Source organism: Fundulus heteroclitus, chromosome 12, assembly GCF_011125445.2.
Source record: "Fundulus heteroclitus isolate FHET01 chromosome 12, MU-UCD_Fhet_4.1, whole genome shotgun sequence".
NCBI lineage: Eukaryota > Metazoa > Chordata > Actinopteri > Cyprinodontiformes > Fundulidae > Fundulus > Fundulus heteroclitus.
In genome coordinates, this window is record NC_046372.1 from 34405318 (window position 1) to 34419756 (window position 14439).

The 14439-nt window shown below is 41.7% G+C and overlaps 1 protein-coding gene across 2 annotated transcripts in view; it reads right to left on the reverse strand.

The window, feature by feature from the left end:
* LOC105939211 (probable E3 ubiquitin-protein ligase HECTD4) overlaps window positions 1–14439 on the reverse strand; it is a 43759-nt gene that overhangs the window by 25420 nt on the left and 3900 nt on the right. The window contains exons 3-28 of one of the 2 annotated variants that reach the window (XM_012881290.3): window positions 12943–13032; window positions 12731–12858; window positions 11348–11456; window positions 9458–9596; window positions 8986–9156; window positions 8702–8894; window positions 8432–8593; window positions 7765–7878; window positions 7526–7666; window positions 7197–7432; window positions 6922–7064; window positions 6753–6823; window positions 6543–6648; window positions 6314–6434; window positions 6077–6199; window positions 5618–5742; window positions 5217–5370; window positions 5018–5121; window positions 3218–3416; window positions 2990–3109; window positions 1848–1952; window positions 1585–1748; window positions 1192–1437; window positions 858–1050; window positions 535–639; window positions 350–438 (exon numbers count right to left, since the gene is read on the reverse strand). In XM_012881290.3, the coding sequence (XP_012736744.2) occupies window positions 350–438; window positions 535–639; window positions 858–1050; window positions 1192–1437; window positions 1585–1748; window positions 1848–1952; window positions 2990–3109; window positions 3218–3416; window positions 5018–5121; window positions 5217–5370; window positions 5618–5742; window positions 6077–6199; window positions 6314–6434; window positions 6543–6648; window positions 6753–6823; window positions 6922–7064; window positions 7197–7432; window positions 7526–7666; window positions 7765–7878; window positions 8432–8593; window positions 8702–8894; window positions 8986–9156; window positions 9458–9596; window positions 11348–11456; window positions 12731–12858; window positions 12943–13032 (3651 nt within the window). Of the gene's footprint in view, window positions 1–349; window positions 439–534; window positions 640–857; window positions 1051–1191; window positions 1438–1584; window positions 1749–1847; window positions 1953–2989; window positions 3110–3217; window positions 3417–5017; window positions 5122–5216; window positions 5371–5617; window positions 5743–6070; window positions 6200–6313; window positions 6435–6542; window positions 6649–6752; window positions 6824–6921; window positions 7065–7196; window positions 7433–7525; window positions 7667–7764; window positions 7879–8431; window positions 8594–8701; window positions 8895–8985; window positions 9157–9457; window positions 9597–11347; window positions 11457–12730; window positions 12859–12942; window positions 13033–14439 lie in introns of both variants that reach the window. The other variant, XM_012881289.3, reaches the window with a different exon arrangement.

Here is a 14439-nt window from a genome sequence, read left to right on the forward strand (position 1 = left end):
GTGTTTGGTGCTACTTTCTGCTAAAGAAGCTTCAAATAACTTTAAACCCTTTTAAACCCCTACTTGGATGATTTTGACACGCGTAAACTTAATGTAGTTAGAACAAAAATATGGAAAAAAATATTGTATGAAAAACAATACTGTTAAATCATAAATAAATTGATTTTAAAAGATTGAGTAAGGGAACACTAAGCCATCTTGAAATAACAGGAAGTAACCGTGGGTCATTTCTGAACCATGTTGTGTTTTAGAAGAGGTGTTAATGCATCGAAAGGTAAACTGAATTTTGCCACTTTTAGGCTTTTATTTTATGAACGTAATTTGAAAAGCACCATTTTCAGGTACTTACCTCAATGCCAGAACAACATTCTCTAAATCACTGAAATCGAATGGAAGCTCCTTCAGCGAGCAGAGCAATTCCAGTTCCTTCATTTTGTTCTGGCAGGGGGAAAAAAAAAAAAAAGACAACATGAGGGGCAATAAATTAACAATTATAGTGTAAAAAGTGCACATAGTATACACGGTGCACGATACCTCAAAGAAGTGATAGTCATGAAAGAAAGGAGTGTTGTTCTCCAGCTTTCCTTGCTGGGCCTCTTCTACCTCATTCTGCCACTTCTGCTCCAATTCAGCGACACTCTGGAAGCAAACGAGGACATAATCACACGCGCACTTAGTCTCCTGTGTTTTGGGAGCAGTTCGGACTGAATTCTTCATTTCCTTTTTATCCCCCTCAGCTAAAATGAGCTCATCTGGTCAACTGCATCCTTAATATATTTCAAAGGATTTTCTTGAACAGGACACATGAATGCCAAAAAAATATATATATAGTGAGTAATTTTAATTCCCAGGCTCACCTGCAGCTGACGCTCCATCGCATTGATCTTCTTGAATGTCTCGGCCATAATCTTACAGACCAGGTCGTACTCCTCTGTGTGATCTTCACGATACTGATAGTTCACGAGTGACTGGAGCGCATCCACCAGACTCAGATGCTTAATGACGCAGGATACAATGACCTCTTCTAAGACGTCTGGACGGATCACCTCCCTGACGTAAAGCGACATGAAGGGGGGGATAAGTTGGTTTTGGGGAAAAAGCGATTTGGACATAAAACGTGACATCATGGCTGCTCAACATTACATTTGACACAACACATCCTTTTCCGTGCGATAGAAACGACTCCCTTACTTGATGCTGAGGCGAAACTGCGGTCGAGCCCTTCCAGACACTTCCCTCAGCCTGCTCATGATCCCTGGAGGAAGGCGGATGCGAGGCAAGTCGAAATAGGAGCCAGGCATGAGACCTGGAGGTGGGATGAGCACGTCAGAGGGGTAGGTGAATTCCCGGTCCTCCTCAATAGTGAGTGGCAGTGGTGAGGGGCTGGGCGTGAGGGCAGGAGAAATGGCACCGTTTGCTTCCACCTGCCATTGGCATCTAAAGCAAAACAGGTAGAAGTCTGTAAGCTTCTCATCTTTGAAGATACTTCTGCTCCGTTTACTCACATAGCACCAAATATTGTCTAAAACTATTTTTAATGTTACTTTAATCGCTACTTTATATATTTCCATTTGTCCGCGTCACCTTTGCAAAAGCTTTGAACACAACAAATCGTGGCAGGCTTCTTCTTCTCTTGTCACCTCTGGCCCGTTGTAAAGAATGCGGAGCATAGAGCAAGCCAGCACTGACAGACCCAGCGCAAGGTCTGCAAGAAAGGGGAGGCCTCCGGAGACATCCTCGGAGGACTCCTGTTGACAAAAACAAATGGCACGTTGAGGAGTGACGATCTCACCGCCAGTATGAATAATCAGCTGGGAATAGGGATGTGAGGTGCTCCCACTTGTCACCTGAGCTCTGACTGTACAGGCGAACCCCCACATGGCTTTATCGGGAGTGTTGTGTTCACGTCCACTTCTCATTTCAAAGGAAAATGTGACAGTATCTCCTTCAACCTAAATAAGATAGGCAGAAAAAAAAAGTTACGAAAGTAACTATTACACCACCAAGAAATCAATACGTGGATGTACCAACATTTTCTTCGACTGAATAAAAACAAAACTGAAGTAATAATATTTGGACCAATAGAGGAAAGATCAAAAGTTAGCACACAGCTTCAGTCGCTTCAGCTAAAAACCACTAATCAGGCCAGAAATCTGGGAGTAGTGATGGACTCAGACCTGAACCTTCAAAAGCATCTAAAGACAATTACAAGGTCAGCTTTCTATCACCTGAGGAACATTTCTAGGATTAAATGACTAATATCTCAGCAGGATCTGGAAAAACTAATCCATGCGTTTATATTTAGTAGAATTGATTACTGCAACAGTGTTTTCACAGGTCTGCCTAAAAAGTGGATCAGACAGCTGCAGCTGATCCAGAACGCTGCTGCCCGCGTCCTCACTAAGACTAAGAAAGTAGAGAACATCACCCCAGTTCTAAAGTCCTTACACTGGCTCCCTGTATCTCAGAGAATAGACTTTAAAATACTTCTGATAGTCTATAAATCCCTGAATGGCTTAGCACCTAAATACATCACAGACTTGTTATCAGTGTATCAACCATCCAGACCACTAAGGTCTTCTGGCTCCAGCCTACTCCACATACCTAGAACCAGAACTAAACAAGGAGAAGCAGCATTTAGTTCCTATGCTCCGCTTATCTGGAACAAACTTCCAGAAAACTGTAAAAGTGCGGAAAGCCCGAGTTATTTTAAATCAAGATTGAAAACACATCCGTTTAAAATTGCCTTTGACTGTTCTAGTTAAACAGTTTTACTGTTTTTAATGTTCTTTTTTGTTACTACATTCTATCCCTACTTGCTTTTATTCTATTTTCTATCTACATTTTATTATTTTGCTATATCTTAATCATGTAAAGCACTTTGTATTGTCTTGTACTGAATTGTGCTAAATAAATAAATTTGCCTTGCCTTACCACTACGACGAATAAGAGCTCACCATGTACATGTCTGTGATAGATTTCGGATTACCTTTACAAGATCTTTAGGCCATCCTGTTCCTAGGACACTGCGACTTCCATAGCCCAGCGTGTTTCCTCCATACTCTGTTACTTTACGACTGTTGGTGTTGGGACCGGCATAGATAACCAGCTAAAATATAGAACGATAGACTGATTGAGAAAACGGTAGCGAAATCGCAGAAAACCTGCGCAGAAGACCCAAACAATGAGGATCACTTGCGGTTGTCAGAGTAACTACCTTGTCATAGTCGTACTGTGAGGAGCAGCGGGCATCGAAGCGCAGGTACAGGCAGCGGGCTCCAGGGATGTGCACCGTCTCCTTGAACTTGTAGTTATCCCTCACTGGGTGCATCGTCTCGACCGTTTTCCCAGCAGCCCACGGAGCCGGGATCTTCAGTCCGGTCAAGAAACCTGCTTCTTCTCGTTCATCAAGAATTCTTATAAAAAAAAAAAAACAACACAAATAATGAAGAAGGTTCAGAAAACTTTGATATAGACTAATAGCATCATTTATTTAGAGGGGTTCGCAAAAGTATTCATCCTCATTGGACATTGTCCCATTTTGGCACATTACAACCACAAACTTCAATGTATTTTGGGGGGCCTTAATCTGATTCAGTATGAGACGCTTAATAGTTTTTCGAAATCTTAATTCTTCTGTGTTTTATGCAACCGTATTTGAGTTTTATTCTTTCTATTATTTGACTGTATGATTGTTTGTGTAACTGTGAAACTTTGGTCAACTCTGTTGTCTTTAAAGGTGCATAGCCACGTTATTTGACTTTTTTTATTTATACGTCAGTAGCTCACTCTGGTTGAATACAAAGTTTTTTTGAAAGATTATCACGTCCTGCTGGCGTATTAGTTATTTTTGGCTTTTTCCGCTTTATTTTTACTCTGTTTGTTAGTAAATGTCGCCTTTCGTGTTTATTTTTAATAACAGAGGAAGTACAACACTGTGCATGCGCAGCAGGGGATAAAACAAGTAACTGACTAATGGATATTAGTGTCTCCCAGTGAAACAATGCAGAATGGTCCAAGATCAAGAGACAGAAAAAACACACAAAAAAAATTCCCAGAGGGAAAAGACTGGAATGTTGCTGGGAATCCAGTATGAACGTTGGTGTTGACTGAAGCGGACGCTAAAGCCACCGATCGCTCAGATGTGACCGTAGAGTTGATTGACATGAGTATATTTTCTGATATAAGGCTCATAAGGTTGATGTAGATTAGTGTATTTAATTAATAACGGTAGGTCTTTGATCACGCCGCGCTGCCGCTTTACTGCGAGGCATTTCAAACGGTCAGCCTTGGTCCGGCATCATTTAATACTGTTTTATTAATTAAGCAAAGCAGCATTATAATAGTTCTGCGATACTGCAGGTAGATGCCGCCACATCTGTTTATATCTGGTCATCACGCCTGGTGCTGGGGCTATTTTTATCCACAAAAAAGGTCCATCAAAACATTATCAGGATGGGGGCTTGGCGTATATAACTTTATTTTATCATGATCAAACAGTTTTTGGTCTTTTTCTATTAGAATATAACGTGGCTATGTACCTTCAAGTGTGCTATCTAAATACATTTGACAGTGATAATTAATTTCTTCTTCCTCCTCCTCCACAAAGGCCATATGTTTGGAGTATTTGGCTAATCACTTCTCTTTCAACCAATTTATTAATTAGGTGACTTCTAAAGATAACTGCTTGCTAAGGAGTAAAAAACAAATGCATGCCATAATTTCAGATTTTGTTTGTAGAAACATTTGGAAAACCAGGCGTTTTTCTTTCTGGACTAATTTATGTTGGTCTTCCCTACAATCCCAGTGAAATAATATTGATACCTGTGGTTGTAATGACACACAATTTAAAGAGACTGAAGGATTATAAATATATTTGCAAAGCGCTCTCCAGTGTTATATTAACTATTAACAGTGGTTGCATTAAATGGGTAGTGTACACAGTAAAAAAAAAACATTATTAAATACTATTATTAAAATATAATTTTTCCCCACAGTGCCTCTTCGCAAAACTCACTTGTCATCAGCGGTACATGCCTTTGCTCCCTGACCAAGAGAGCCACCCACAGGTAAAAGATCCTCAGTGAAAAGGAGAGACTGAGTCTTAAGCAACAAGGCAGTCTTAAAAAAAAAAAAAAAGTGTGACAAAACATTAGCACTCAAGTTCCCTTTCATCACATTTTATAAAAGAACTCTTTAAGATTGGTCAAACTAACCTGGCTGGTATAAAGCACTAGCTGCACCAACTGGGGCATGAGGGCGTCGGCGAGAGTGAGGGTTTGCAAGGTGGGATGCATCAGAGAGGTGAGTAACACTGGTAAAAGGTGCCCAAGCATAGTTGCCTTGGTCACCTGCTCCAAACCCTTCAACCTGAACCGTAGAGAGGGGAACGATTACACAAAGAAAGATGTCAAATCCATAACAGTAAAGCCCTGTTTAACAGCCACTGTTCTTTCTCTTACACAGCACAACGTTGCCTCCGTTCACAATATAACTAATTAATGACCACTCATTCTTGTGATAGTTTTTTCCAAGAGAAATTACCTCAAATAGGTATAAGCCAAAAAGACATCTCTATATAAAAGCACACTGAATACGATGGAAATGAAAAGCTCACCTGGTCTCTCTGTCAGAAATGTCACTGTTGATCAGGGCTGTGGTCACCTGCTGCAGGGTCTCCAATACTTCATCACAACCCACCAGGATTTTCGTTGCCAGAGACAAGATGCTGCCCTGCAGCTCCTGAGGGCGACACAGAATAGGCCCAGACTTACGTAACACTGCCTCAATGTTTTTTCAACAATAACAAAACCCTAAATGAATGCCTTTCACACAATTCTACTGATTGCAATCACTCTATATTGGTATTTATTTCAATATAAACATCAATTCCATCAACTCTTGATGAAATTGGCTGTTAAAGTAGAGGGAGTGCTAAAGGGAACCGCCCAACAAGACCTTTAATCAGCATCCATACTGTTTTGTCTTCCACTGCATTACGTCATGACTTTGTTCCTCAAAGACACACGAAGACTGAACAGTGGAAAGGGTAGTTAAAGGGGATGTTTACCTGTACCTTCATTGTTTCCCCTTGCAGGGAGCTATCACTGTCGTCACTTTCATCGGGACGGATAAGAATGGTGTTACTGAGGAGGTGGTTTTGAACAGCCATGAGGTAGCGCAAACAAGGTGAGACCACCTTAAAGAAAGAAGAGTAAAAACCATTGATAAGTCGTTAGACCGTCAACTTTAAAAAAGCATGTGATCCGTCCGCAGAGTTGACATTTAAGAGCTGCTGAACTAATTTTCATACTGGCACAGTGGAGAGCAGCTTCTGAAAGTCATCTCTGGCAACAGTCTGACATTTAGTAATGAGGAGGCAGGACTCCCGGACTACAATCTTGAGGACACAGTGCAGGAGCTCATCGTTTAGTCTGGAAGAAAAAAGGGATATTTAAAGCATTTTCAACGAGTAGATATCTATAAGGATATTTTTTTCCCTGAAAAGCGTTTTTTTTTGCTAAGTAAGAACCACCAGTTACCTGTAGTGGTCATCTTCTTCACTCCCAAATCTGTTCTTCTGTAGTTGTTCAGCCAAGTTGGTGAGAATTACATCACGAAGTTGAGACAGGCCACTGTTTCTTTCACCTGAGTATTCCACGTAAAACACGAGACTTAATGCCACCATATCCCATTAGAAGCGCCACTTCATTTTATTTTCATATTTTTCTCCCAAAAAAAAAAAAAGTCACCTTCAGTTAGAACCAGTTTCAGTAGTTTGCTCAGTTCCGTCTCTCCCTGATACAAAATGTTCAGGCCTGAGCTAAACGTACAGAGAACAAGTAGAAAGGTTAGAGAAAAAAAGGACTATCACCATTTAAAATGAACGAAAAAGAGGAAACGTGTGGTCCTATGACATACCTGATGGCCAGGCACACTTCTCTCTGTATCTCTGTTCCTATCTGATCCACGGGAGCCATGAGCAGCTGCCACAGGAGCAGGCCCGATCGACGCACACTCTCTCTATCCTGCTCCGACTGGGGATTGAAGAACCTGAAAACCACCTGGGTAAGACAGCCAAACAAACGGGAAAACTCAAAAAAACACCAAGAGATTGCGGTCATCTTAGCCGTCCTGTCAAATAAGCGTTGAGCCATTTTTCTGCCGTACTTCACCCATCTGGGTCTGTGGCGTACCTGGAACACGACCAGGATGCAGCGGATAATGCAGGTATCTCCGTTGACCATGGCCTTTTCCATGATGTCGCAGATGCTGCTGAAGTGGCGGGCTTCAATGGGATGTTGTTTACCGAGCAGCGCTTCCAGGGGCAGGCTGTTGCTGCTGGCTGCCAGCAGGTTGAGCTGGTGGATACACATAGCACCTACATGGTGAAGTAGCTGGTTGATCACCTCCCCGGTGGCCACTGTTTCCTCTGTCAAAAAAAAAAAAACACATTTCTCGAGTGAACACGTGTCTGACCAAATGTCACAAAAATCGATGCGGCATTGGCAGTCATTGGGTCTACCTTTGGGTTCTTTGATGACATGGCTAACACCGAGCCTATGGCACACATGATGAAAGGCTTGGTTCCCAGGATTGCACCACTGATCTATGTAGTCACTGGAGCACGTCCAGATCAGGTTGTTCAACGCATCATAACACGCCCCTTTAGAATAAAGCATTATGACGTAATGACGCGCTAATGCAACATTAATGGATTTCAGTGACTTTAAAAGCAAAGTGAATGGGACAGCTTGAACCCACCTAGCCCTGCTACCTGGGCTCCCCTGCCAAGAGAACTGCCTGGAGCATCAATGAGGTCAGCGCGGCTGCTGAACTGGCCATCGGCCAAATTAAAGACCAGGCTGGAGGCTAAAACTAAAAAGCAAAATGAACACCAAATATAATTTATGTCAGCTTCTGTTTTCAGTAACATCTTCAAACAGCAACAGAACCAAACGTTACAATATATGGCGATCTGGTATGAATCCTTATGACCACCTGCCCAACAGTGCCTTGGTCCCCCTTTGTTGAGAGTTAGAGACTCTGCTAAAACACTGAGGGTCTGCTGTGCTATCGGGAAGCAAGATGTTAGCAGCAGATCCTTTTCTTATTCTTATGCGCCCATTGTTGGTGCTTTGGGCAGGGAACAATGACCACATGAGCAACCTGAATAGTCTGAATTATATAGGATGGATACTAACCACACTGGACTGGTCTCACCCAGTAGGCTAGCCTTCACTTCTAATATCAGCTTTGAGGATAAAGTGTTGACTTGCTTTGTATTGTGTCCAACCAAATAATGTTTGACCATCAGTAATCGTTTAGTTATGCCTGATTAGTATTTGTGTTAATGGTTCAAATTAATAAAATCGAAAACAAATATATTCACTGAAAAAAAAATAACTTCATTGGTGGTTTTTCTTCTTACTTTTAAGAGAAGACAGGCTGCTGGTGCCTCCGAACAGGGAACGAGTGGCAGAGCTGCCAGACACACCGGGAGGAGAAACTAGCATTACTAGGTAGGTGCCGCACACATACATGGGGGTCTTCCTCAGCGTCTTCAGCGGGAGGCCACAGCTAGTGTTTACAGCTGTAGAGGAATTGGAGGCCAGAGTGTCACAGGTGAAGAAGCAGAATCAAAAACTTAATTCATGCTACATCATGCGCCATTTACTGCAGCGGGTCTTTTTGCCATTACCAGACTGTTCTTCTTTGACAGTGTTTGTGATTGCGGAGCCCGTGAGAGCGGCCAGCGTTGCGGAGTGGGAGGCCCGGAAGCGGGACATTCGACTCAGGAGAAGTTCATTCAAGCACTTGGAAGACTCGCCCTCTTTGCGAGTCAGAATCACCCTTTCTTGCAGGATGTCTGCAACACACAGCCCTGTCTGCGTCTGTGCCGCGGAGAAGACGAAGAAACACCAAGGTGAACACGAGCAAAAGCAACTCGCGGCTCAGAATATGCTGCAGGCATGCGGCCCTCACCGACAGGTGAAAGACATCCATGAAGACGGAGTGGCCTTTCTGAGTCTTCTCGTTGAGACTTGCTGGGGACCAGACCCAGTACAGGTAGGTTCCATCAGAGCAGAGATGCAGCGTGGTCATGCTGCTGCCCACAGGGAAGTGATGGGCTGGCATGGGCACAATCTGGCACACCTGAACATGAAACAGCATCAGAATGCCATCAGACACATCTGGAGTTTTCACAGTAGTCTAGAGCTCGGTGGACATAAATAATACACCTAAACTCAACGAACCATGTATTTTTAACTTGCATATTCTTGCTATATAAGATAATGCTCCATTTTTATTACTGCTCTCCATCTTGAAAGTTCAGCGTTGTTTATTTCACATCAATTTCAAGTTTTTCTCACCGCAAAAACGAGGCAATAAAATCACAAGGCGTGTGAGAATCATTTTGAAGGTTGCTGTGCCATGGACTGAAAGCAGACAGTACCTGGAGAGTGAAGGGGTCAACAACCTGGCACAGCTGATGAGGCTTGGCATCAAAGGAAGAGGGACGGTGGAGGAGACGACCACTGCTGAACACCACCCAGCCAGGCTCCAACTCTTCGTTCCGACAATACACAAAACCCCTGCACATGCAGAGCAGGACTGTGATTTGAAATGCTAGTATTCCAGTAGGCTGACAAATCTCACATTAATACTTGTGTGCTAACAGAACCAAAAGGTTCAGTTATTAATATACATTTAGTTAACATTGGTCTTTTTCGTCTTTAGAATGCTTTTGCTTTGCAAGATCACATCTGGCGAAAACAAAGAGTTTGGAGGGCTTTACAGGATTTCAAAACTAAAAGCACCGTCCTCAGCTTGACCTTTCTCTGATATATTGTATTTGTTAAAAGTCATAGAACTATACAACATAGATGTCCCGTATGGTCAAACACTGTGAGCAGCAGGAGATATCTCAAACTGTTACAGTAATATTAACTGATGAGAGAATATAGATGAGCAACAAGAGCTTCATGGGACAACCATGGAGGATGAAGAACCTGGAAACGTTGAAAGACTTCTAGGAGACTTTGACACAAGGCAAGAAAAGGTTTAATCTAGAAATTAGACCGAGAGGCTTACAGATAGTGACAAACTGTTAGTTCCTATGAGAGTTTTAAAAACTTTGTATATAAAAAAAAAACATCCCCATCAAATGTTTTTGGATCGGTTGGACTGAAATAATGAAGAAGCATAAAAAAATAAGAACCTTTCCTAATAGAAAAGCTAATTTCTTCACACAGATAGGAAGGGATTTGTTTGCTGGATTTGACCGTTACGTTCTGTTGTCCATTGTAGGGACCCAAACCCTGTTTCTCATCAACTCTTTACAAGGATTTAGCAGCTCTGCAGAATGAAAAGAGAGTGTATTTTCTCTTTACCATGAATGCACAGTGCATATTGTCCGTTTTCTGGTTTTATTTTGTCTGCGCCACAAATCGGCTGCTTCTATCTTCATCTTTATCACTTCTCTGTCTGTTCTCCACATCCTTCAAACTTGAGTGCATTTTTGTCACAGCAGTGAGTGACATTTAGGTCCTCCGTTTAAGTTTGTTTTCTATTCCTCCTTTTCGATGACTACGACTTCTACATTTATAGTCAGACGCAGTGAGTGATAATTTACTTTGACCTTTGGTGTTAGTGGGCTGTACAGTTAACAACAAATAAAAACTGGGCTGACTGGTGTCTCTGTGTTGGGCCCTGTAGCTTCACTGGCAGCCTGCCATCCTACCTCTCACCTAAAACTTGCTATGATGGGTCTCAAACATCCCCAAAAAGTGCGGATAAAACTCAAACTGGTACAGAAAATCAACAAATATGTCATCAAACAGCAAGTCTTAAATGTAGTTTATGTGTATTATTGAAGTGTGCAGCTAATCTGATGCACACTACCGCTTTCATTTATAAGCACTAATTGAGACGAGCTATTGACTGCGTTCTTGGGAAAAGGTGTCAGTGAGCTGTCCGTCATGCTGTATCACGCTGGTAACAGCTACAAGCAAAGAGTGAGCAGCATGAGTTGATAATGGTCAGCCCTGAAGCAAGACTGTAGCAAAGATGTTCACTGCAACTATCCCCTACTGGGAAGTTTAAAGGAACAAGGTGGCCTTGCCTCGTTGTATCCTCTTTTATCATGATTTGTTTTCAAAGTTATCTTTTCTCAAATGAAATCAAGAAAGTGAACACTATAAAATGTATGAATTTGATTTTGCACCGCAGATAGTGGTCTATGGAACATCCAGGACATTCCACGACCCCATCACTGCCTTCAGATGGATAAGTGAACCTATTGCTGTAGATGACAGAATGCACTGAGGACTGAGAGTCACATTACCTCAGTGTCCCATGTAAACCAGAGCCAAGCTTGCTCAGTCCTCTCCCAGAAGAATTTGTGGTATAGAGATATAGACCATCTGTGGCTAGACAGCGCCCCAGGTCTGTGTCTGCAAGACAAGAGGTAAACAATGGAAAGTAAAAGCAGTGTTATTGATCAAAAGATCTGTTAGCAAAATCAGCAAAGAAATAGAATAGTATTCAACAGCAACTAACACTAATGGCATTTTAAAATGTAAAAACTGCAATTCTTCATGTCCAGATGGAGAATTGATTTAACGTGAAAAACAAATATTCAGATATTTATACCACAATTTATTAAATTTACCAATCCACACTTACTGATTTTACGCCTGACTGGTGGGTTATGTTTTTTTCCAAATCTGAATATGCACGATATTTAATTAGTAACAGGTCGGACTGATGGCAACACTCTTTGGAATAGAGTTTTCACTACAGGAAGAAGATTTAGTGACCTATATTTTCTACAAAAGCATGTCAGCTGTTGATTCAGACTGGTAAACAGGGAAGGGGGTGTGAGCAGACAACAGGAAGACTTAACGTGTTCCAGCTAAATCTGTTTTAACCCTTTCTATCTGTCGTAAAATCATGCTAAATGAGGAAATGTTGGAAATCTCACAGCTCAACACCTACTTAGTCTACAGGAAATACAGTGAAAACTGGGTGTACATCACACAAAAGACACGTTTAAATGTCAACTCTGTCATCCTGTTGTCTTTGTTTTGAAAAAAAAAAAAACTGTGAAATTCTGTTTAATTGAAGAACTGTGTGACAGGCTGCTCAGCTCCACACACAGTGATGTTACCCCGGATCCTAATGCAAAAAAAAAAAAAGAAAAGATGATCAATCACAGAAAGGCTTCGTAAGGCTCCGGTGGTTACAATAAATGAATGAATGTTTTCACAATTTAGCACGTCTGACAGTAAACAACAGCCATTTCCTCCCAAATATAGAGATGGAGTCAGCTCTCGCTCCTTTTCAGCAGATCTTGTGGCGTGGGGCATTTCTTTATTTGAGGAAAACACTGACGTGATTGAGCTGTAGGCTATTTGGTAAGAGTAAAGGATATATACTACACAGATAACCTGTAGAATTTTATTGTTGATTTTTTTTTCCAGCGATAAAGAAAAAGACTGCTCTGTGTCCTGGGCCCTTGTTTCATAAGATCATTGTTCCGTTTTGTAACATTTTGTAAAGACATTTACATTTTTTATTGATCCAGACAGAAAAAGAAAAATATACGTTTTGAATATATTTTTTTTTATATTTAAAAGGATAGACGGGAATTAGCAACCATTGGTATCAGCAGATCAAAGCTTCAGATAATGGGGTGACCAGAAAATGACCACAAAGTAGTGTTTACCTTTACTTTCTGCTCCTCCCGTGGAGTTATCAGGAGTGGGCAGCATATCCTCAAAACCCCAAGACACACTGTGTTTGCCCCCCAAGAGGCAGGATGGGGAGCCCGGGCCTCCTTCAAGGAGCAGAAGTCTTGTGCAGGACGGGATATACAGCGGTTACATTTTTATTTTTTGGATTTTTGGATTTTTAGATCAACCAAGTGGGTTCTCCTACCTGTAAAGGACATCTGCCACAGGAAGATGGCCCAGATCGGTTTGTTTTTGCAGCAGATGAACCGTGTGAATGAAAGTCTTCAAAGAGCCCCTACAAAGCAGTTTGCCAGATTACAAATCAGGCCCCAGCATGAAACACAAGAGAAATAACATTGCAAAGCACTTGGAACTGTAAGAGAGTTAATGAGTAGGAGAGGATTTTAATAACGGAAGAGATATCTACCCGAAGACAATGCAGTTATGATGTAAATTAAAATCCATTTCTTCTTGGTAGTTCTTGTGTTATCGAGAACTAAAAGCTTTTTCATTGTGACACGGATATTATTTTCCACCAGGAATCGCTTCAGCGCTGAATGAGCGACCCGCTTCATCATGCCGTGTACTAACAGATTACCACACAAGCCAAACTAAACCCAAGCGTGCAATCATCACATTATTAGATTTTCTATGTTTGTCCAGTCATAAACCAGAATCCTAAAAGATTCCCTCTGAAGGTAAAACAGAACGTACACATGAGTCAGAGTTCAACTGGTCCACAGGTCACATACAAACATGTCTCTTCCCAATAAAAGCGACTTTTTCCACATCTCGCAGTGCAAAAAGCTTATCACGCACATGGCAGTGCTGCCCACGTGTTTACCCCCCCTGAAGCAGCCCTATCAGAGGTCAGGAAGAGTAAAGCTGATTGTCCTTTGATTGGCTCCAACTCTGGGTAAATAAAGGGCCCATAGCTGGATGGTTCCACGCCACAAAAAGCAGACACTCCACAGCTCTGGACCTCGGCGGAGGTAAACAAACAGTGGAGCGTTCTGGTTGGGACGAGTTTATATGTGTGTTGTCACCACCAAAGTTTAGACACAAATGTGAACATAAACCAGCACAATACGCTCTTTGGTATAAAATAAACCTCACTTCAAACCACATTTACCTTTTTTTTAAACCTCACTTCAAACCACATTTACCTTTTTTTAAACCTCACTTCAAACCACATTTACCTTTTTTTTAAACCTCACTTCAAACCACATTTACCTTTTTTTTCTCTTCTCTTTTTTATAGTTTAAGAAGCTACAGCAATAAAATCAACACATTTTAAGTGCTAATCAGTAGGATACAGAAGGCTTTCGTTATGAATGCTGGTTTGTACTTAAACTTAGACACGTTTAAGATTAATGGTAAATGGACTGAATCTCTAAAGCACTTCACACTAGAGCCACATTCACCCATTTCACCAGCTAACGCGCACGCATTCATACACACGTCGGTGGGCATATCGACGTGTGACAGGAGGAAGCTGGAATTGGATCCACAACCTTCCAGTTGCAGGATGACTACTCTACCCACTGAGCCACAGTTGCCCCGATTTAATCATTCATCTTAGATTTTAAAAGCAAAGCAAAATGTATACATTGTGTTTTTTTTAAAACTTTAACCAAGTATTATCACGCATGCAGCGGGGACCATGGAAGAGAACTGATCAGATTAGATCAAGTTAGGCGCT